The sequence below is a fragment of the Chionomys nivalis genome, chromosome 10 (assembly GCF_950005125.1).
Source record: "Chionomys nivalis chromosome 10, mChiNiv1.1, whole genome shotgun sequence".
In the NCBI taxonomy this organism is placed as follows: Eukaryota; Metazoa; Chordata; class Mammalia; order Rodentia; family Cricetidae; genus Chionomys; species Chionomys nivalis.
The window spans coordinates 35,725,526-35,748,336 of NC_080095.1; the positions used below are offsets into that span (position 1 = coordinate 35,725,526).

At 37.9% G+C, this 22,811-nt stretch overlaps 1 protein-coding gene across 40 annotated transcripts in view; it reads right to left on the bottom strand.

Annotated features, from left to right (window-relative positions):
• The window catches only part of Nrxn3 (neurexin 3), a 1,560,627-nt gene that overhangs the window by 139,486 nt on the left and 1,398,330 nt on the right, over positions 1 to 22,811 (bottom strand). For 26 of the 40 annotated variants that reach the window (XR_009057835.1, XR_009057834.1, XM_057782543.1 and 23 more), the window contains one exon: positions 1,170 to 1,259. The exons of the other annotated variants lie outside the window; for them this stretch is intronic. Coding sequence is in view for 24 of the 26 variants with exons in the window: in XM_057782543.1 (XP_057638526.1) it covers positions 1,170 to 1,259 (90 nt within the window). In the remaining 2 variants the exon portion in view is untranslated. The remainder of the gene's footprint in view (positions 1 to 1,169; positions 1,260 to 22,811) is intronic. 40 annotated transcript variants of the gene reach the window in all.

Genomic DNA, 22,811 nt, shown 5'->3' on the forward strand with positions numbered 1-22,811 from the left:
TGCCTGAATGTTTTCACCCAGCTAAAAATCACATACAAGTGTCTTTTGTCTTGGTGTTTGTATATTACGTAATAGCCCCAATTGCTCCTCGTATGTAACTCAGTCAAATCTCTGCAAAATGTAAGGTGCTCTTTTAGATCTCAAGGCAAGAGTCAGATTATATTGTCTCAAGAAAGAACAGAACTTCTAATTTTCTTGGAGATAAGAAAATTGGCTTCATCGAAAGATAACTGGGTATCTTGGAAGCAAAATAAACCTCATAGAAAATTCTGCCAGGATTCCTAACTGCTGCCCTTGTTTGTTCACGGAGTGGTTGTTTCTGTCAGCAAATCAGAACTTGCCACTTTGCTTTTCAGGAGACTTCTCCCTTACCAACTCATTGCCTTAACAGCTTACACTTCGTTGCATAAAACATCGCAGGAATGCACGAGGGTATCACACCACCAAAGTGTAAAACAAGTTTGTTTCGTTTTTAGTCTCCTGCAACAACTGGAATGTAATTAAGCTCTCCTAGAAACTTTCGCCTCTGATGGTTTGAGTTTAGAGGCAAAATCTGTTCTTTCTCAGCCTTTTCTTTGTTTAAAAACAAATGTTAACACATACTGCTTCCTGTATAACATCTATTTTAAGCAGTTTAAGTTACAAGAGCTGATTGAAGATTTTTTTGGTTTGGTTTGGTTTGGGTTTTTTTTTTTTTTTTTTTTTTTTTTGGTTAACCATGCTATAGACAGTAAAGCCAAAACAGCCTCAAGATGTAAGTTTAATAGGTTCTTTTGAAAAATTTTTAGAAAGCTTTGGTAAGAGATAATTTAAAACAAATTAACAAATAATGTCATGCAGTGGTTAAATTGCCATAATCCAGTTCTCTCTCTCTCTCTCTCTCTCTCTCTCTCCCTTTCTTTTAAAGAGCTTTCTGGAATTTGTTGTCTGTGGCTGTCATGCGGCCAGCAGGCTAGATGTTAGTCCCTTTAACTGTGTTTTAATGGCGATGTATTATTGCATGATTTATCAACATATGGCAGGTGGAAGCTGACACAAATTATAATGAAAATTAAAACAGTCATTTATGCAGCAGGCGATTATCATTTAAGGAACATTTATTTTGCAGGCTTTAAAAATGAGGATTTAGAATCAAATGATTTTAGAACGAAAGGTTTAACGACCGTTACCTTTTTCCTGCAGCCATTCCTCTACGGGCCGGTTATATTTGAAGGGGATTTTCTGTTTTACCATTTGGAGGCGTTCATTATCAGTGTTGCCTTTAAAGTTTAAAAAACAGCTTAAAGAACAATCTGAAAAGTCAATAGGTCATTAAAAAAACATCCTAGGTGTTCAGTTTGTTTTATGAAGGTTTTTAGAGATAGATATCAATTTATCTTTAGTAGAGGTGGAGTTGAAGCCGCTCTGCCCTCGGAGGACGGGCCTGAGGTCCGATTGATCTCAGCTGTGCAGTGCTCCGTCATGTTTTGGTCACGTGATTTGGGATATAGATCTGTAAGCGGTTGGGCTATTTATGGAAATCTCATTACATTTTCACCCTATCTCCTCCTTCTTCCATCTCCCACTGACTTGGTCCCAATGAAATTCAATGATCTCATTGAGTTGAATAATACCACTACCACGTCAACTGCACAATGAAAAGATAGCATCCAGTTCCTCCGTCACTGTTTTCCCAATGGGATCCAGTTAGAAGCAAAGTGCCCTTCTGCTCCTCTCAAGCATCTGTACTTGCAAGCTCTGGATTCTAGAAAAGGCACCAGAGATAATGATTGAATCCCTGCTAGCCATGGGAGACTAGCCAAAAAACATTTTCAGGGGTTTGTTACATTCTTTTGTTTGTCTGGTTGGTTTGGTTTTCTGAGATAAGGCTCTGTATTTCTGATTAGCATTGACTTACAGTAGCTCCCCTGTTTCACCCCCTAGAGCTTGGATTAAAGGGAGATTTCCTACTCCAAAAGAAAACTCTGATGTTATTGTACTTATGTGAAACTGGCGGAGTAGTACAGGTGGCACAGTAGACCTCCATCTTTTCTGTTGCGCATTTTAAGCAGATGGAACCCACAGAGAACATAACTTCAGGCAAAGGAAGTTATATTGCTATATAGCATTTACAGGGTTTTAGGCACTTACATTTTATTAGTGCTAGAACATGCTGGCTCAGCTGTTCATTCTCTTTCTCTCCTTTTCTACCTCCCCCACTTTCTATTCTGTGAAAGGGTCGTCTTGAACATGAATCTATTCAAAAAGCCTGTTAGGAATATTTCTACCAAGCATGAAATATCAAATTAGTTTCAGGCTCAAACATTGTGTTTAACTGATGGTGTGGCCCCTCTTCCTTTTGTAACTGCTATTACCACCACTCCTGGGTGGTTCTTCTAATTAGGCGATACTTGGAAAGTGGTGGTGTGGATTTACACCCCTAATGAATATGCTTCCAATAACAAAATAATGAAGGCATGCTTGGGGAACTGTTTTAGCTCATCAGCCAACCTCACATTGATTTAGTAAAAAACAGCGCACTGTAATTCATCATGTTTGGTTCAGAGCTCCGTATTAAAATTTAGGGAACTCCATTCCAACTTACTAATATTTTAAAAGGGAAATAAAAGTTTTGAAACAGGGGGCTCAGGAAGAAAGTACAGAGATGCCTGGAAGCCAGAGCGAATATGAGGCTGTAGTATCGTATCAGACCAAGTAAATAGAAGTGAGCCATGGCACTTCAGTCACAGAGCCATTGCAATGAAGCAGTTATCACTGGCTGAGAAGATGTCTCATGTGACAATTAGGACCTGCTTGCTGGGCTTGGAGGGGGAAGATAAGAGAATCCAATAGAAACTGGGTAGTACTATCAGGGGCTGGTTGTTCCCCTTAGTCTTCTCTAATGAAGACATTATTCTAAACATTTGAATCTTCTTTCCTGTTCTGGAATTTAAACAAACAAACATGGCTCATGAGAAGCAACTATAGATATGCTTCTAGCCCACAATTTAGGTTTCTATCTGCCTACATAAATTATAACATAACAACATATCAAAGGGTAGTTGTAGTTCATTGGAGGCTTTCTTGTCCAGCAACTCAAGACTTAAAGTTGTTGCTTGGGACTACGAAACAAACAAAAACTTATTCGGGGATAATGTAGATAAAGGGAGCTGAATAATCAACAGTTTGGGATTTTCATGGATGATTTAAAGGTTTTCTCTAAGTGCAGCAGCTGTTCCAATACGGCCATCATGAAGGACACTGGCTTAACTGTTCCATATAACTCCAATTATTGATTGTGATGATTGTTGTCCTTGGAGGACAAATGTTGTTTTGTCTTCTATTAGTCCAAAACAAATTGAGTAGCTTCTCCAGCGTTTTCATAGAAAAGGGGTACTTTTCTGAAAAGAACCCGTACACCTAACCCAGCAGGTGACAGCTAAGGTGTAGAGTGTAAGGTACCACAGCACAATGAGATGCCACACTGAGGAATGGCAATCAATTGTGCTGGGTTCACCTTTGATAAATTTTGCTGCTTTGAGTTTTCTGCATGTATCACCAGTGTGGACTCTGTGACTAAACACAGTGCTGATTTTCACTGTCCTCCCTGGAATGAAATAGTAAAGTCAAAAAGAAATATAAAATGGGAAATCTTACTAACCCAAGGGCAACTGCAGAAATAACAACTAAAAGTTCCAAATTGTCAGTGGTGTCTAGATACCAAGTTAATTAATTGACAAGCTATGTTGATTTACTTTCTCTATATAGATAGGGTTCTTAGCTCTCCCAAAGAGCCCAGCATCCATGATTCATCCCCCTTTAACTATAAAGCAGTGTAGGAAATCATGTAGGGACACAGTAAAGGCTGGAAAGAGGGGAAGCTCTGGGGTACCCAATGGAGAAAAGCACAGCTGGAATCAACCTAGGACCTCTCTGAAAGTATAAAGCGAGAGTCCATTCTTCTCCACCTCAGCTTTAAAGACATTTAGAAGCATGTTTTAGGTCTTGTGTACCAGACTGATACCATCTGGCCCCTAGGACAGTGATCTAGCACACTGTTAAAAGCTGTGAGAGATGGAAGGCCATTTGGAAAAGCACATCAATTTAAGTCACCACATTAACACAGTCCTTAGTCTCTTTTCATGTTCTTGTTGGCTTTTATTTTAATTTATCTAAAATACTAGTAAAATCTGTTTAAGAAACACATGCAAGTGAATGAGATCATATGCCCTGAGCCCCCATTCCATAGATTGATGGAAGGGCAGATCTTTATATAAGAAGCCATACACAGGACTATTCTGATAGCTGCACAAACCTCTTTAAATTCATACACATTGTTATTAAGTACACAACGATACTAAGTTGTACATGTCATATAACAACTAGTATAGACACTTAAAGAGACGAATTGATTATTTAACAAAAATTATGTTATACTCAGGATAGAATGGCCTTATGAATAGTAATGTCCTTTAAATAAAACATATACATTACCAGTTTGACAGAAACATCAGTTATTTACCACCTGGAGAAACCCATTAATTATATAAAGGGGTCTTAAAATAAGTACTTAAGCTAATTATATGAATCTGACATCTACATAGAATGGAATTTCAGGAAAACAAATAGTCATGTTTTAGCCTACCTGAAATAGAATTTGCACACTTTTTTCTCTGTCACTCTTGACACGGTATTGAGATTTTTATGCAATTGGTTTCTGACAGTCACTAACACTAATATCCAGTAGCTCTACTTCTGGAGACATGTCCAAAATGCACTGTGAAATTATAACATTGTGAAGAGCCGAAGGCTCTGAGTTGAATCACTAAAGCCCAACTGGTTCATAGACATAGCCCTGAGCATCATCTAGAACTACCTCACAGTTCCCACTTTGGGATTAACCCTCGGAGGATGAAAGTAATGGAACCAGAGTAAGGCAAGATGAGGAAAACGTGTTGGCTTTCCATTTGGTCCCCAGCTTGTATCAGTGTCCCTTTAAGAGTAAGACTTGAAATTTGCTAATCAACCCAGTAAATAAACATAAGATAAAACTAAAATAAAGATAAAAATATCCTTCAACTGGATAACTGAATGAACACAAGAAGCAAATTCTTACATAGAACAGAAAGTAATATGCCTAGCACTTTGGACCAAACATGGGGTCATGTTAATTTCTTAAAAAGCTCTAATCAATACAGTGTCAAAGTTTAAGCTATGGAATTTGATATACCTGTTTTAGAGTTGTAAATTTACCATCTATTAGCTCTATGTTTTTGGGGAAGTCACTTATCATTAGACTCTTCCTGTTTCAGTTCACCATAGGACTTAACGCTGACTTACAGGGGTAAAATATACATAATCACTGATATATAGAAAACACTAAATTTATTTGTGAGAATAATATTAATAAAACTTATTTCTCCTGTGATCCAAAGAAAGTACACTAGTTCTAGGGTTTGTGCCCATGTTGTTCAAACTTTATCAGTTGTCATTCAAAAGATGACTATATCCCATTGGGACTCACAAAGAACAACTGATTATAAAACAAGTAAAAACATTGCAAATGTCCCTCTGAATCTCCAGCTCTTGATGTTTATATTTCTGTATTTTCTAAAATATATTCAGCTAACTCCATTTCCAAAGCAAAGTGGGTTGCTAAAACCACTGAAAGTAAAAGAGCAATTCAGGCACTGACAAATGTGATTTCTTGGCCCAGCCACAGGTAATGATGATATAGTGCCACTGAGTTGAGGTGGAGTATCTTAAAGGTTCTGGCAATTTGCACCGGGCTGGCATAAAGTGCTTTTCTGCAAGTAGACTATTAATACCATCTGAAGTGTTGTCAAGCACGTAGCCATGCTGATAGAAATAACTGTAACAACATTCACCTGCATAAAATTAATGCCAGAGGTATTTTGGCATTTTGTTTTGAGCTCTGGAATGAGGAAAGGAAAGTTTTCTTTATTGCTCTGTCAACAGTAAAGAAACAAGAGCGCAAGCCTAAAGAATAGTCGGAGACTGACGATATGGACTACAGCTGGTGGCAAAAGAAAATCGATGCTGGTAGCTTCCGTTGTAGGGCAGTTCACAGTTTCTAGCCATGCCTGTGTGCCCCAAGGAACACTTTGTGAGTTTCAAAGAAAATATATAACACTGAAGAAAAAGCACCAGGGAACTCTCTGAGTGTGGCTCTGGCCACATTCCTGGAGCTTTCCCTAAACAGCTTTCTTAAGAGTCAAATGAGTAAGTGTACTGCCCAAAGGGCTTCTAAAATGTTCAATCACTTGTAAGGGATGGATGGACCTCAACAAAGAGCTAATATCTTATGTTTATAAAGTGCCTTTCAACCAAAGAACTCAGAATGCAATTATAAACACCATCTCATTAATCCTCACGACACACCTTTAGGCTGCAGAAAAGGAACTATTGGTATGCTGTGAGCCTTGATCTTTTAGTGTGTCAAGACAAAGAAATTAATCTCTTAAAACAGAAAGCTGATCGGATGGAGGAAGTGAGATTTAAAGACCCAGAACACATGGGCATTATTAACTAAGGGAATTTTTTTATACATCCACTCTACTTGCTCCTTCAGCCGCGGAGAACTACTTTTCCTGAAGAACAAGATAAACAGTCATGTGGATTACCTAGGTAGACCCTGGCATGACTGACAGAGCTCACTTCTTCTGACCATGGCATGTTTCTTTCTCCCTTTACAAAAGAAGTTGAGATATTCAGGCAAAGGTGCGATTCTATATCTAGCTCTCCAAGTGGCCCAGTCCTTATTCCTTGCCATCTGCTGCTATCTGAAAACACGTTTTTCATGCACATATGTTAACTCTGAATTGTTCTTTCATATGCTAAAAATAAATCAAGGGGCTATTTTTTATTGGAATATTATGATGCTGAAGAAATCTGATGCAATAATTAGGACATATATTATCACTTTTTGTATTTTCTCCATCCTCAATTGTCAGCCTGAAGCTTCTTTCTTCTAAAGTTCTTTTCTACTTTATGAATGTATCAAGAGTGTTTTGAATCAATGTTGGATTAATAAAATGAGGTCCGGATGACTCAACATCTCCATTCCCTCCCACAGTCAAATACAATGTTCTGAAGGGATTTGAATAGAACGTTTTCAGTATTGCTGGGTTTCAGAGTATTTACTTCTCATTTAAGAGCCAATCACAAAACTGAAATACTATAAATTAATGAAACATAACCTGGATGTAATATTTACTTTCCTCATTCTTCACTTCTGTGATTATTCTTAAATGCACACTGAGGATATACTAGTATGTTCTCTGGATTTGTATCTCTCCTTTATAGAAAGCCTCTGTATTACCACATCTTTAAATTTCAGTTTCTTTACATGTAAAATGTTATTGTTGTAATATCTATAATGTAGAATTATTTTGAGAATTAACTGAGGGATGTTATGGGGAGCAATTATCAAGGTGTGCACCATACAAATCCTAGATAGAGAACTTTATTTTTGTTGTTTCAAAAAAGTACCAGATTCTGAAGTGTTAAACTGGAAAGAGGTGAATTCAATGAAAATTACTTCCCTGCAAAGATCTTAATGCAGAACATGTCTATATGTCCTTATCAAAATAAGCTTTATCATGTGCCCTTCAGCCATTTGGCATATGACCATTCAAGATTCCAACCTCAGCTCCTTTTTTCCCTCTTAGCATGCATGCCCTCCTTGTGACAAAAGCCAGAGTACTATCTTCAGCCTTATCTATCCTCATGATCTATGCACTCATGTGTGTCTGCCTTCTGCATGAGCATCCTGCCACTCTTTTGGCTTGTTGGTTTCTGTTGTTCCTATTTACCCTCCTTTTGCCATTGCTTGCCAAGGGTATGACAATCAAAGCTTTTGAAGACAGAATGCTAGAATATTAGAATTACAAATTCTGTTCACACAAACATGCTTGTGTGTTGTTCCTGTATCACTCAGAGGAAAGGCAGAAGTAGTGGGAAAACAATTTTACTTGGTATCACATAGTCAAGTTTTCATCCTCAAGAAAAGAATGTCACACTGGGGCTAGAGAGATGGCTTAACAGTTAAGTAAATCTTTTGCTCTTGAAGAAGACCTGAGCGTGGTACCCAGCACATATATCAGACTGCTTACAACAAATGGCGTATAACTCAAGCTCTGAGAATTTGACACCCTCTTCTGATCTCCATCGGTACTTGTACTCACGTGTACACAAACACTCATGGATACTCACACATATGCACTCAATTAAAAATAAAATAAATTTAAAATAATAATGTTATGCAAATGTCTATATCTGTAATATTATAAAAATTCATGTCATATACGTCTGTTTAGATATAATGGAATCAATAGAGCTTATAAGCAGAGGTCTTTTAGATGATATTTCTCAGGTTGCTGTGACTATAATAAAATACTGGAAATGATTAATTCAAAAGTGGAAAAGGCATATTTTGACTTGCCATTTTAGAAGATGCAGGGCAAGGTTAGATGATGATATTTGCTTTGGAGTTCTGGAGAGACATCAAGACTACGTGGTGGAGCAAAACTGCTCCTTTACTAGCCAGGAAACCAAAAGAGGGAATCTAGAGATGCCAGTCATAGCCTACTTCAAGCTGTGCTTTCGGTGATCTAAGGATCATTCATAAGATTCTCAAAGTCCCATTTGTCAATTGTTGGTGCTATTTCCTGAGTGCACAGATTCTTAGTCACAGAGCCCATATTTGTGTTTTTATGTTTGAGTGTATTTACTACCTTTTCTTCTAGACCTTTCAGGATTCCTTACTTCATATGGGGGGGTCTTTAATTCATATGTGGAGTTAATTTTAGTGCATGGTGAGATAAGAGGGTTGAATTTCATTTTTCATATGTGGATATATAGTTTTCCCAACACATTTTTAATAGTGGTTTTTTATTTTTTCAGTGTGTACTTTTGGGATTTTTGTCAAAATGCTCAATCGTACCACAAAGACATGTGCTCAACTATGTTCATAGCAGCATTGTTTGTCATACCCAGAACCTGAAACTACCTAAATGCCCCTCAACCAAAGAATGTATAAAGAAAATGTGGTACATTTACATAATGGAGTACCACATAGCAGAAAAAATGATGACATCTTGAAATTTGCTGGGAAATAGATGAATCTAGAAAACATCATATTGAATGAGGTAACCTAGACCCAGAAAGACAAATATCATATGTAATCACACACAGTGGCTTTTATACACAAGAAAAGAAAACCAGCCTACAAATCACAATCCCAGAGAACTGAGACAACAATGAGGACCCTAAGAGAGACATATATGGATCTAATCTACATAGGAAATAGAAAAAGACAAGATCTCCTGAGTAAACTTGGGTCATGGGAACCATGGGATAGGCTTGAAGTGGTGAGAGGGTTAAAGGGGAGAGAAGAAGAAAGAAAGGGAGCAAAAACAAGTATAGCTCAATAAAATCAATTTTAAAATGTTAAAAAATTCAAATGCCTATAATTGCCTGGGCTTTTGTATGCAGCTTGTATTGTATCCTATTGATGTTCGTGTTTGTTTTTGTGACAGTACTTTTTTTTTCTTATATACTATGGTTCTGTAGCATAATTTCAGATCAAACATGCACATCTCTTCAGCATTACCCTTTTTCCTCAGGATTGCTCTAACTCTAAAACCTCTTAATGGTTTCCTTGCCTCTAATGGAGATATCCTGATGACCAAACATTTAATATAAAGACGTTGGGGACTTTCAAGATTCAAAAGATAGCAGAGAACAGCCTTGAAGCTCATGCCTAAAAGTGAATACAGACAGTGCTCTATTAATGATAGCATTGTATTATGATAAACACATTATAAGTAAAAAAGTAATTGAAATCTTAAAATACACTTGATGTAGCTAAGCTATATATTCTAGAGTATGTATTATTTCTCCTACATTATTACATATCTAACTTGGAACTACCACTAGATGCCTTTCATACCAAAATAGAGTATATTACCACATATTTCTAGTTTACAAAAGGTCAAAATTCAAAGCATGTTTGCTTTTGAATGTGTATTGCTTTTACGTCAATATAAAATTAAGCAAAAACTGCAAGTTGAACTATTTTAAGTCTAGGACCAGCTGCATGTCCCTTCTATGATCTAAGTGTCACTGTTCCTACTCTATGTGTTGCCCGCATACATTCTGGTTAGGGTCATGTGTGCATAATTTGTCTAAGCAACCACTATTTACCATTTGCTTTATTACCAACTAAAATTGAAGATGGTTCCCAGCTGAATTGTCTCCCATAAATATTAGTCAATTTTGCATTCATGCAATGCAAGTTTTGAACTTCAAAGCAGGACTTTAATTACATCCCAGTAAATTTATTCTCTTTTTGTTTTCTAACAGCTTTCAAACATGATAAGAAAATGTTTCCCTCTGGATTTCTTTTGGGTTTTGTAGGAGGTATCTCTCTTAGCTTTGTGCCAACAGGAACATGTAATAAGTCTATCTTTTGTACACTTATTTTAGTCACTGAGTTTTTTTTTTCAAAGAGGGAAGATTGCAGTATGGCTTTATCATGTCTTCAAATTCATTGTAATTTATTTCTCCAAGAGGCAGAGCTCGATTTTCAAAACTTAAAAGTAGGCTGGATTAAAGACATGATCTTTATTTTTAAGGACTTTTTCGTGGTCATTGGTGTTACACCTGCATGTGTACTGTGTGAGGGTACTGAATCCCTTGGAGCTGAAGTTACAGACAGTTGTCAGCTGCCAGGTGGGGACTGGAAATTGAATCTGAGTCCTCTTGGAGAACAAATAGTGTTTTTTTTTTTTTTTTTTTTTTTTTTTTTTTTTGGTTTTTCGAGACAGGGTTTCTCTGTGGTTTTGGAGCCTGTCCTGGAACTAGCTCTGTAGACCAGGCTGGTCTCGAACTCACAGAGATCCACCTGCCTCTGCCTCCCAAGTACAAATAGTGTTTTTAATCACTGAGCCATCTCCCTGGTCCCAAAGACATGATTCTAAGGAGTAGGATTTCCATCTGTGACCTGATGGAGCATGTGAAGGGACGGGTCCTGAAGAATGACAGCCACAGGATCTCCATGACTTGGGACAAGAGCAGGATATCAGTGGGGAGCTTCAGCGAGGGTCCAGTGATGATGGTGTGTCAGGGGCCTTGAACCAGACCAACGACTCATTGCAATGAACATTCACGAGTAGGGCTGACTGGACAAAAGGATGTAGTGTACGACACACCACATCTACCAACACCACTAGGATGAGCAAAGAGGTGTTGGAGGGGCAGAAAAGATAGAGGAGTGAGGTGGGGTTTTTTGCTTTTTTCATTTTTAAATAATTGGGTGGGGTAGCTTTGGGAATTCTGTAGGGTGAGGGGTGAATATGGGGGAACTGGGAGGTGAGCAGGATTGGGATACATGATGTGAAATTTCTAAAGAATCAATAAAGAATTATACTATTAAAAAGAAATTCTGATATTAAAATGATAATTTTCATTGTCAGTGAAAATGAAATGAGATGATCAAATTCTATGCATACAGACCAAAGAGCGGGGCGTGGTCTTAGAACTTAAGCTGTTAAAGAGCACTGAGATTCTCCCTTCCTTCCGGGGATTGCTCCTACAATGAGGTTGTAGTCACAAAGACACTTAAGAAGTGTGTTTTATAAGAAGGTTTATAAAGAGGTGGACAAAGTGAGGAATTGAGGTAGTGAGGAAGAAATAGATAGGAGATAAAGTCAAAGAACCCCCTATCCTTTTGAGGGATAATCAATCTCCCATGCATGAGGAAGTCTCCAGAGGACTAGAGTCCCAGCAGAAAGTCCAGCTACAACTGATCAGATGCTTGAGTGAGAGGCACCTGCCTAAGCTGTTACCAAAATATGACCTATAAAAACCATGAGGTAATAAATGCTACTTTTATTATTTGTGCTTTCTCCCAAATAAACTGGAGTGCTTTCTACATAGCAACACTCTGAAAGTCACTATAGAACTGATCAACCTTAATGACATTTCCTCATAGCTTTCCTTATGTTGTACAGTTCAGGAAGAAAATCCATTACTGTGCCTAGAAGTTTATAACAATCTCATTGTCTATCCATTTGCTATCATCAGCCAGAGGGAATTTATATTAGTTTGTTAAGATATGTTTAAATGAACCTGGGTTAATCCTCAGACAGCATTGGGTTCTCTATTTAATATGGTTAAACATTCTCAATTTTTTTTTGTCAAATGAAGCACGAGAAATTGTAGATATAAATCCCAAGTTTAAGAGACACATTTTTAATATACAAAATAAGAATCAGGGCATTTTTCTAGTTCTATTTTCTATTCTAATTTTCCCCTACTCGGTATTTTTAAGCGAACATAATCAGGGCAATGAGTACAGGTTCCTTATGTCCCTTGGGAGCTTACCTGGGACTCAGAAATTTGACCTCTTTAAAAAAACCTACTTTATTTATTTATTTATTTTTTAGCCCATGCTTTTTCAGTCCCATTCCAGCTGGCCTTGGTGAACTAAAAAAAAAAAAAGAAAGCAATTCAAAAAAATAAATAAATAAAAGAATTTTGAGAATAGAAAAAAAAACCTCCTTTGCCATTTTCTCACTCTAGTCTGAGGGAATCTACCAACGACACAAATATTGTCTATGTGTAGTGCTTATGTTACCATTGGGGCACCTCTTTTGAGAGGACTGCCAAACCTTATATATAATCACAATGTAGATTCTGACAAGAAAGTTTACAAAAATGGATTGTTTATTCTTTGAGAGAAGGTATTTGTAAGGTTGGAGAGTCTTCAAAGGATATTTGTGAAATACAATTTCCCTAATTTGTTGTTCCTTACAGTTCTGTGTCTTTGGAATTTGGACTAGCCTGGGAGAGCATCAGAGTATATCGTTGAGTAATACCTCTCTTTATGGAAACAGTGATTAAGAACTGTGTCCACACCTATTTGTTTAGCATTATGGCAGTCACAACACTTTAAAGAATATGACCATTAACAGCCATGCAACACTTGTAAGATTCAAAGATCAGATGTATACAGCACTGTAATGTGGACCAATGTTCAAAAAATCCCAGCGAAGAAGTCACCTCAGGGAATGCAATAGCTTGATACACCTAGAATTCACACAGTGCCTCGTTAACACTACTTGGCAAATTAATTCAAGTTGATTTGTTTGTAAGACTGAAGTTTGGTCTCAAATATGGTTGCAAACAATGAATAATTACAGACAACAATGTTTAAACTCAGAGAAACATCTAGAGAAATTTTGGGTTAGTGTGAAGCCTGTTTTTAATAAATAGCCATCTTAGAAGAAGCTTAGAAGAAAAGAAAGGAAGATGAAAGGGGAGAGAGCACGAGAGACTATACCCTATATAATAATAACATCAAGTTTTACAAATGATACTGACTTACTATAAGTACTCCAAAATGGGTATTTATATAAAAAAATCTTAATTCAACATAAGACAAAATGATCAAATACACTAAGAAAATAGTGAAGAAAGGAAAGCAAAAAATATAGATTCATTATATAGTATGAAAATAAGCAAAGATAGAGAAAAGATAGAGCTGTGGAGAAGGTTCTGATAGTAAAGTGCTTCTGCCAGCCTGAAAACTCAAATCCCAAACATCCATGACGAGGGAATGAAGGAGGAAGGGAGGAGACAGAGATAGATACACACACATACACAGCTACCCAAGAATCCCCCATGCAACTCAATAACCTCATCTGAGTCCCCAGTAGTGAATGACAAAACTGTGAAGAACTGAGAACTTGATCCTGTCCTGAAGCCCTCGTGGGAGAAAAGAATCCAGAGAGTCAGCTGGGCTTCTCTCCAGCAATTCTGGCTATGCCTTTCTTTCACTCAAAAAACTGGAATGTTTATCAGACACGTGGAAATGGATGCTTCAAACTGACCTCTAAATAAATGATATAATATGCCTCACATCTATCAGAGTACGGACCCTTATACTGAGATAGAAATGGATAGGCACCTTATGTGACACAAAACCCAAGGTTCTTTTCTGTTTCAAAAATAGTGGATCGCTTTGATTGGCTCAGATGTGAATTTAAAAAAGATCATGTGCATAAAATAGTAGCTGCCTTGACCAAAATGTCTTCCCCACCAGGCGCACCTGTCTCACAGATTCTCTCGCATGTGTTGGAACATTTGTCTCATGGTTTTCAATAACTTGTAATATGGCCACAGGCATGCTGGGAAAATATTTCACATCTCCTGCATTCAGCCAAACTGTAAATAAATACACTTTTTAAAAACCAATTCCTTTCCTAATTTCTTTGGAGTAGAGGTAAACTGAGCCAGTGGGTTTAAGTCTTATGTGTCTGCTTCATCTAAGACAACTCGAACAGTAAGGTGGAAGGAAGGAGGAGAGGGAGGAGGAAAGAAACGGAAGAAAGAATAAAGGAAGGGAGAGAGGGGAAGAAAAGAAAAAAACTCTATGAGCCACAGAAATCTGACACAACAAATAACAGACAGAAAACCCAAAATAATAGTCTAGAAGTCAGGCAATCTGTAAAGGATGATTTACTTGATATGGGGAACACAGAACTCTCTGTTATAAGAGTTGTCATTACGGGCCTACAAGAAGCACTAAACAGCTTAGCTGCTTTCTGTCTCTGGAGTTTAAAGAAGTCTGGAATCCAGAGTCATGAATGAAGACTTGAGATGGAAGCACAGACCTGGCTCCTTGCTATACAACGTTAGCAACAGACCTCTTTTCAAGGAAAGAAAAACCGAACCCACAAAACACAATAATGCAGCCTCCGAAGGAAGAAGAAAAACGTGAGGCGGTAGTGGAAAAATGGCAGAAAAATCAGAAAGGATTGATATTTCTCCAATTTTCTAAGAAGGAGAGGACACAGTTTATTTAACCTCTTCCTATCTGTGTTTGAATGAAGAGTGAACCCTTTAGTAAAAAGAATGAGATGAATTCTGAGTTCCTGGCACAATGGTCCTCACCAATGGCATGAATCACCACCAATGATTTCACAGGGCTTATTAAAAATTCACATACTCTTTGTCTTAACAAACATGGCTTTTACTCATGTCCTTAAGCCTAACTTTCCCAAACCAATATTATCCAAACAACTTATATCACGGTAGGATATGAACAGTCCCTGGTCTGGAATTGCCTGTGTCTGCTTAGAATAGCAAAATATTCACCTCAACCTTCTCTATCAACCCAACACTAAAGACAAAACCTTTGAAACTCAAGCTAGAAAAACAAAACAAACAGTTTCATCTTTCAACCAAGGCTCTTAAAAAGCAGCCTTAAACATTAGTGTTTTAAAATGTATGGGTGAGCGTAAAGCAGCCCTTACAAGTGTTTGTCCCTAGGAATTAAGAGTAAGTATTAGAACGTCATTATTTTAGCACACGAATGACAGGTAGGCTTCAGAGAAAAGCATCACACTGATCAAAATCAGAAGACTGAAGGGCTAAAGGAAGAGTAAGAACAACTAACGTTGCTGAATATTTTGAATGACACCTCAAGGGACACATACTTGTCGGTCATTAGAAATGCATCATTATTAATGCCATGACTTAAGTTCCAGTTCCTGTTGTACCTAGGAGGCTTAGAATAGCATTAAAAACTTTGACATTTCTGCAAACGATTTTTAGAAAGTTGCTGGTGATAAATTAGAAAATATATACACATTGAAATTATTATATACTTGAGTCATAATGTCCACTATATTAGCTATATTAGCTGTTGTAGGTGTTCACTTTTTCTTTTTCTTTCCAACTATATTTTATCTTGGTAACTGGATTCGTCAGCTCCTTAGTTTGCTCTCATCATCACTACTGGGATGAACTCTCCAGCCCTGCCTCAGCTAGCTTACCCAATGCAGCAGGAAGCAGAGCCAGTTTTCCTGCTCTAGGACCTACAGATTTGGGTCCCTCACTCATATTGCCAGGAACAGCTCTTCTGCTTTCTGCTTTGCCTGGGCAAGGTGCAGGGTCCTCTCTCCCAACTGCTGTAGAGAGCTGACAAGGAAGGGGCAGAATCAGCTTCCCTGCTCTCATGCCTTCAGGGTCTGCTCACCTGTTTCTCCAAGCACAGACCACAGGGTCAGCTCTAGTGTGCTTCCCAGGTGAGGTGCATGCATACCTATGGTGAGGGATGGCGTCATGTTTCTCAAGTGTGGGGTGGGGGTGGGGAGCTCTCCTGAGGTGTAGGGCCAGCTGTCCTACTCCAGGGTCTGTGAAGGGGGGGGGGGCTGCTTCAGGCAGCAGGGTTCAATTGATCCCTGTGCTAACACAGGCTATGGGTATCACTACAGTCCCCAACTGCAGCAAGACCAAGCCCCCAGACACGGCCTGTGGCAACAGCTGGGGTCCAGCCACCATCATGACCCAAGTGGCAGCACAGAGCCCTCATGTCAGCATGGCCCCGGCAGGCAGCAGCCCAGAACTAGGGCTATGAGTTGGCCCACCCCCATATCCACCAAATCTGTGAAGTGTTGGAGCAGGTGAAGGGGATTAAACCTACAGATCCAAAAGAGCAGATCTCTGTGACACAGGACAATAACAGGATATCAAAGAGGAGCCCCAGCAAAAGCCCATAATCGGTGGTGTAGCAGAAACTAGAGGTCTTGAGCCAGACCAATGACTCCAATGACTTGTGGAAATGAATACTTGCAACTAAAATTGAACAGAATAAAGGGAAAACTGTGTGTCTCTAAGGACCACACTACGATTTCCACAACAAGATTCTTTGTTGTTTGTTAGTTTGTTCTTATTTTTGTTTTGCTTCTTTCTTTTGTTTGGTTTTGGGTCTTTCTTTTAAATTTGGGTTTTTTTTTGGGGGGGAGGGGTGAAGAAGAAGAAGGGAAGAAGGCCAAATCAAGGGATTAGAGAGGTAAGTGGGAACAGAATGCATGATGTGAAAATGCACAACAAATCAATAAAAGTATATATATATAATGTATATATATACATAATATATATAAAATCATATTTGTATGTATATTGGGTGGGGTATGTGCACATGAGTAGAGGGGTCTGCAGAGGCCAGACGATGGTGCCAGAGCCTCTGGAGTTGGACTTACAGGCAGCTGTAAACTCAGGTCTTTTGCAAGATCAATACATGCTGTTAGCCACTGACTCATCTCTCCTGTTCTCAAGTTTTCTTATAAACATGTAGATATATTAAAAGCAGATGTTGCAAAATATTTTTATCAATCTGCTTTCATAATCTGCAACATCCATGATGCTAATTACTGATAGATTTTTTTTTTTTTTTTGGTTTTTCAAGACAGGGTTTCTCTGTGGTTTTGGAGCCTGTCCTGGAACTAGCTCTTGTAGACCAGGCTGGTCTCGAACTCACAGAGATCCGCCTGCCTCTGCCTCCCAAGTGCTGGGATTAAAGGCGTGCGCCACCATCGCCCGGCTTACTGATAGATCTTAAGTACTAAAGAATATGCATGGCATTGACAACCACTGACTCCACAGGAGATAGGTATCTGGAATCCAACAAACCACTAAATTATTTAACTTTAAAGGTTTGGTGATCACTAAATTTTTTATACTATTTGAAACCTATGAATTTTAGACATATCAATAAAATATCAATAATGCCCTGCCCTCTCAGTCATTTTACTATTAAATATACAGTATTAAATCTTAGCGATCTAAGAAACATTTCGAAAATTATTTCAAACCAAAGCTCTCTCTAGGAACTTTGTACCTGCTAAGTAGTTGTAAGAAATAAATAGTCACGGTTTTAAGAAATAATTTAGAATAATTTCAACTGGCATGCCTAATCAAAGAGACTTTGAAAAAAAATTCAAGTCTAAGAAATCAGACAGATCTATTTTACTGGTGGGAAAAGAGACAAATTATGCCACCTATAACATTTCACATTAGACTAATAATACTAGTCTATACTGTACAGAAATTTCTGAACCAATCAGGGAAATGTACCAGGTGACCTAGTATTTTTACCACCCTAATTACTAGGTTCCTTTGAATTTCACTCTTTCAGAAACCTGCTTTTATCTTTGCAGTAATGATCCGACACATCAAAATCAGGCTTCTTGAGTGACTCCATCTGCCTTCTTGGGTTCATGTGGTATCTGTTGATGTTCCTAGCTGTCTTGTCAGAGAGCACTTAAAACATTAGTGAGTTTAGGGTATAATTAGGGGAGGATGTGACAGGCAAAGGAAGAGCATGCTTTTGTCGTGGTTTCAGGATTTGATTTTTTATTTTTGGTGAAGCTGGGCTGGTAGCTTGTTTCAATTCTACTAGAATCCTCACAAGAGTTTGGAGTTTTTTTTAATTTTTTTTTATTTTTATTTTTCGAGACAGGGTTTCTCCGTAGCTTTTGGTTCCTGTCCTGGCACTAGCTCTTGTTGACCAGGCTGGCCTCGAACTTACAGAGATTCGCCTGTCTCTGCCTCCCTAGTGCTGGGATTAAAGGCGTGAGCCACCACCGCCGGGCAAGAGTTTGGAGTTTTGAATGAGGCTGGGAATATCCCATCTAACCCAGGGATGCTGTGTAAAGACTAATCAGTGAGGCTCAGAATGGAAAAACCAGTCGGTAAATAATGAAGAAATATAACCATGTCTTTATTTTTGCTCTTGTGCTGATCAGAAACTGTTGAAGTTCAATTCTCTCACTCTAGAAAGATTAGGGAGGAAAGTGTGCTTGGAACAAGTGCTTAGAGTAGCTTGAATTCAGCTGCTGAGGATGGAAACGAGACTAGAGTTTCCTTGGAGGGTTTGGGTTCAGGGTTGGCCAGGATTCATAGTAAATGTGTTGCCAAAGCACTTTGCTCGGCTCAGTTGACTTATTTCAAGAAGATCTCTATTAAGTGTATTTCCAAATTCCCTTTATGGACTTACCGGAGCTCAAAATTCTCAGAGGTCAGAGAGAGGAAAAGTCACAAAATGAAGCAAATCTGTTGAATTTCTTTGTTCTGCCTCCCCCAGGGAAGCTCATGGCTCCCTGAGAACCATATATTCCATCCGGTGAGTGCCTTTATACTCATCTACACCAGCAGCCTCGTGTTAGCCACCATACCCACCCAGAAAATTCGGAGTCAAAGTCAGCCCTTCATTTTAAACATCCAAAGACATTGCATTTCCATCTCAGTTTGAGTTTCACTTATATAAACTGCCAGCAGTTTTGTACAAATAAAAAAAAATTAAACAGATACTTTTAAACTTTGGCTGTCTTAAGTTTTTTAGATGTGCTTTTATTTCACATTTCCATTTATGTTAGATGTACATATGGTTTCTAAGTCTCCAAGACACATGATCTATCCTTTCCCTCCATTTTCTCACTATGTCTGGATGAGCTGGGGAAATCCATGGTTTTGGGGAAAAGAAAACTACCTAATGGTGGTAATAATTATTTTAATAAAATAAATTTTGTTTTAACAAAAAAATCCTTCCATTTCAACCGGTTGATAACAAAAATATTTGCTATTTTTCTATTACATTAAAATACATTTACTTATTCAGGGCTTACAAAAGGAAATCTTTACTAGGATGTATGACACTGAAATTTCATTTTTTTGTACATAAAATTCAGTGTGTGTCTCGGTTTGAATTTTTAGAGTTAAAACGATCATTGCATCTGTTTAAGATGCCCAACATGGCCTGATATCTTGATAAAGATGTAAATAATTGAAGGGACACAGCTGCTGTCTCATACAATGATTTTTTTCCTTTTTATAAGATCATTTCCCGTTTTGATCAGCTGTGAATGTACACAATGATGCTATAGTGATGGTCTTTGTGTTGTACCTTAGGCTTCTATGTTAATCACCCTTTATAACTACTTTGCTGGTTTGCAAGGAAAACAGTACTTGATTTCACTTATATGCAGAGTTTACAAAAAGAAAAGTCAATGCACAGAAACCAGGAATAGGGTGATAATTCTAATGATGAGAGTCAAGGGGAAGCAGGAAGCTATAGATCAAACTGGGACTTTTTAGTTTACTTTAAACACTTTAACAAAATTCATAGCCTGTTTGTTGTTGTATTGTTCCTTTGATAACAGTGAACTAGATTCGAAAATCTCAGAATCTTCATGGCAGGAGGTAGGTTGAACCTTATGTAAAGACAGTTAGCTCTCACGACTCCAACAAAAGACATCAGCATTAGGACAGACAACTGATGGCAAGAAAATGAAGGCAGCATTTTTGAGAACTCAAACACACAGAGAAGGAATGGGTCACAGAAAAGATGTTAGGTGTGTCTGCCACCTTTGAAGAGAGGGATTCAGAAAGCTGGCTAGGTCACTGACTGAATGCCTATGAATTCAATAAAAGAGCTGGCAGCTTCTCAAGGGAGAGGGAGGAAAATCTATTGGGATCGCTTCAGCTTGCAGTTACACAAGGGCAGTAATAGAATTTGAGAAAGAATGATTCCCATGATTATCATCAGCTCTTGCTCTAAGCAAGGTATGGTATAACATACATGAACACAGGATTCAATCTGTTCTTTGATGTTAAGGATGGGAAAGAGTATTTGTTGGTATTGTTGCATGTGTGTTTTCTTTTTTTTTTTGTTTCTGGTGGTGGTGGTGTGTGTTTTTCCTATTTATTGTATATGATGTCTTCAAATACATGTAACTAAATTCCCTTTCCATTGTGTGTCTCTCCGTTTATTGATCCCAAATTAATGCCACTAGCATTTCTGTTTCTCTGTGTAGCTACACTACTGAACTATGTATAGAATACTGTGTCTGGGGATTTATTTCATCCACTGGAGATTATCTTGGTCCCTCAATTTTAAGTAAATAAACAAAATCCAAAATCAGACTGATGAGTCAATAAAAGCATAAATGTAACCTTCAAAATAAAAATTATCTCTTTCAGAGGTCCCTCAACTCAACATGGCCCATTAACAGCTTGTTCATGTAAAATCATGTTGCATTTTATTAGAAGACTGCTGTGCACATTCCTAAATAGATTATCTGTGATTGTTTTTACAATAAAAGTACAGGCTTGAATGATGACCGGAAAGACCTTCCCTGCAACATCTATTTTGTAGCTGCAAATATACAGTATTTATAAATGTGATGCATAAATAAAATATTTACAGTTAAATGTAGGGTTTCAAAGCCTATAAAATTACTACGTGGCCATTTAGAGAAAAGGTTTTCAAATCATTGATCTAAATATTCAAATCAAGGTTGCTCCCATCATGAACGAGCTGTGGGACACTGGTATATGCTATTCAATAGCTCCCAGGCTGACTTTCTTTATCTCTAAAATGCTAGGAATCAAATCTCTTTCTAGATGTTATAAGGATTATTTTCAGGGTTAATACTGTGTGAGTGTTGCCTTCTGTCAGTATTATTTCGCTGAAGTCCTTTACTGAAGGATAGCTTCTAATAAACCCTTTTCTCTCCCCAGAATATTCTGTTTTCAGACATTTAGAGGGATTTGCAATGAAGATCTCGCCACTGATATCTAAGAAAACCACATTGCCACATTGTGATTAAAATGAAAGCAAATTTATCTCATTTAGAAATGGAGGGTGGCCGTTGCACAATGGGCAGAAGTATTCCTCTCGCAAATCTCTAATAACGGGAACAGTCAGTATTCTACCTACGCTGCCACGTCAGACACCCTTGTAAATTTGCATGTGAATTTATATTTCTCAAGCAGGAGTCTGAGCTCTGTATACAGTTCCAGCTGGAGGGCTTCAGTGGTCACCTTTGGGTTTTATTCAGTTTGCTGCTTTTAACAATGAGTAAACACATTTGACTCTCCCACTGACCCTGAGTCTGACCTCTTCGGTGCTTCTGTGTGACGGGGGCATATCAGTTCTACCCTAATTGCTTCCCACTGAAAGGTGGAGCAAGAAAACGAGTTGTGGGGAAAAGAAGTTTGTAGAATCACCAAATTGGCACTTTGGGAAAAGCATCTGTAGCAAATGTGCAGGACTTCCCTGAGTTCTCAGTAAAAAAGAGTAAGATTAATACTTTTCTGCTGGAAAGAGTGGAAAAGTTCCATCAAGTTTCATGGTGGTTATATTTGTTTATAAAATACGGTTATGAAATCAGAAGCCCAAATTCATCAGATTATATAGATTTCATATGTACAGGGAGTTTAATTCTATATCAATAAAGCTGTAATAATAATATCTTTTTAGTTCCTCCAGTATGAAAAATACGGATTTTTCATGCCACAGTTTACACTGTGTGTGTCTAGGAAGGGTAGTCAATGTGTGTTGACATTATTCTAGGGAAGCTAAGACAGCTTAAACTCCACACACTCATCTCTATCTGGTAAACAGGTATCATTTAGGCACATGGAGATAACTTCATTGACTTATTATTGACTTCTTTCATTGACTATTATTCACTTAAATAATAACTGTTTCACTACGTGCAATTCTGGGCACAGGATAAGGTGGCAGGTTTCTTTTAAGACATATGATCTTGAGCTTTGGTTCTCCACATATTAGTTCATGACCTGGGAGAGTTAGCTGATCTTAAAAGGGACCTATGTGTCTGTTTGTAAAATGATGTCATTTAATGCCTGTGTAAATAACCTTGATTTATATACTAGCTTAATATCTTGGGACAAATTCCCATATATCAAATATTCATGTTTTTCTTCTCCCTTGATCTCAAGTGTTTTAGCATCAATATCATGCCCTTCTTTATATCTAAATTATATATATATATATAATTATATACATATCCTTTTTTGTCTTATGCATGATTGCAGTACCTATTTCTTGGGTTTAGAGTATAGCTTGATTCAAGAACTCAGTGAAATATATGACATTTTACTGCTCAGTAGAAATACTATGACTACCTGTTCATGTGCTCATGTGTTCATGTGTC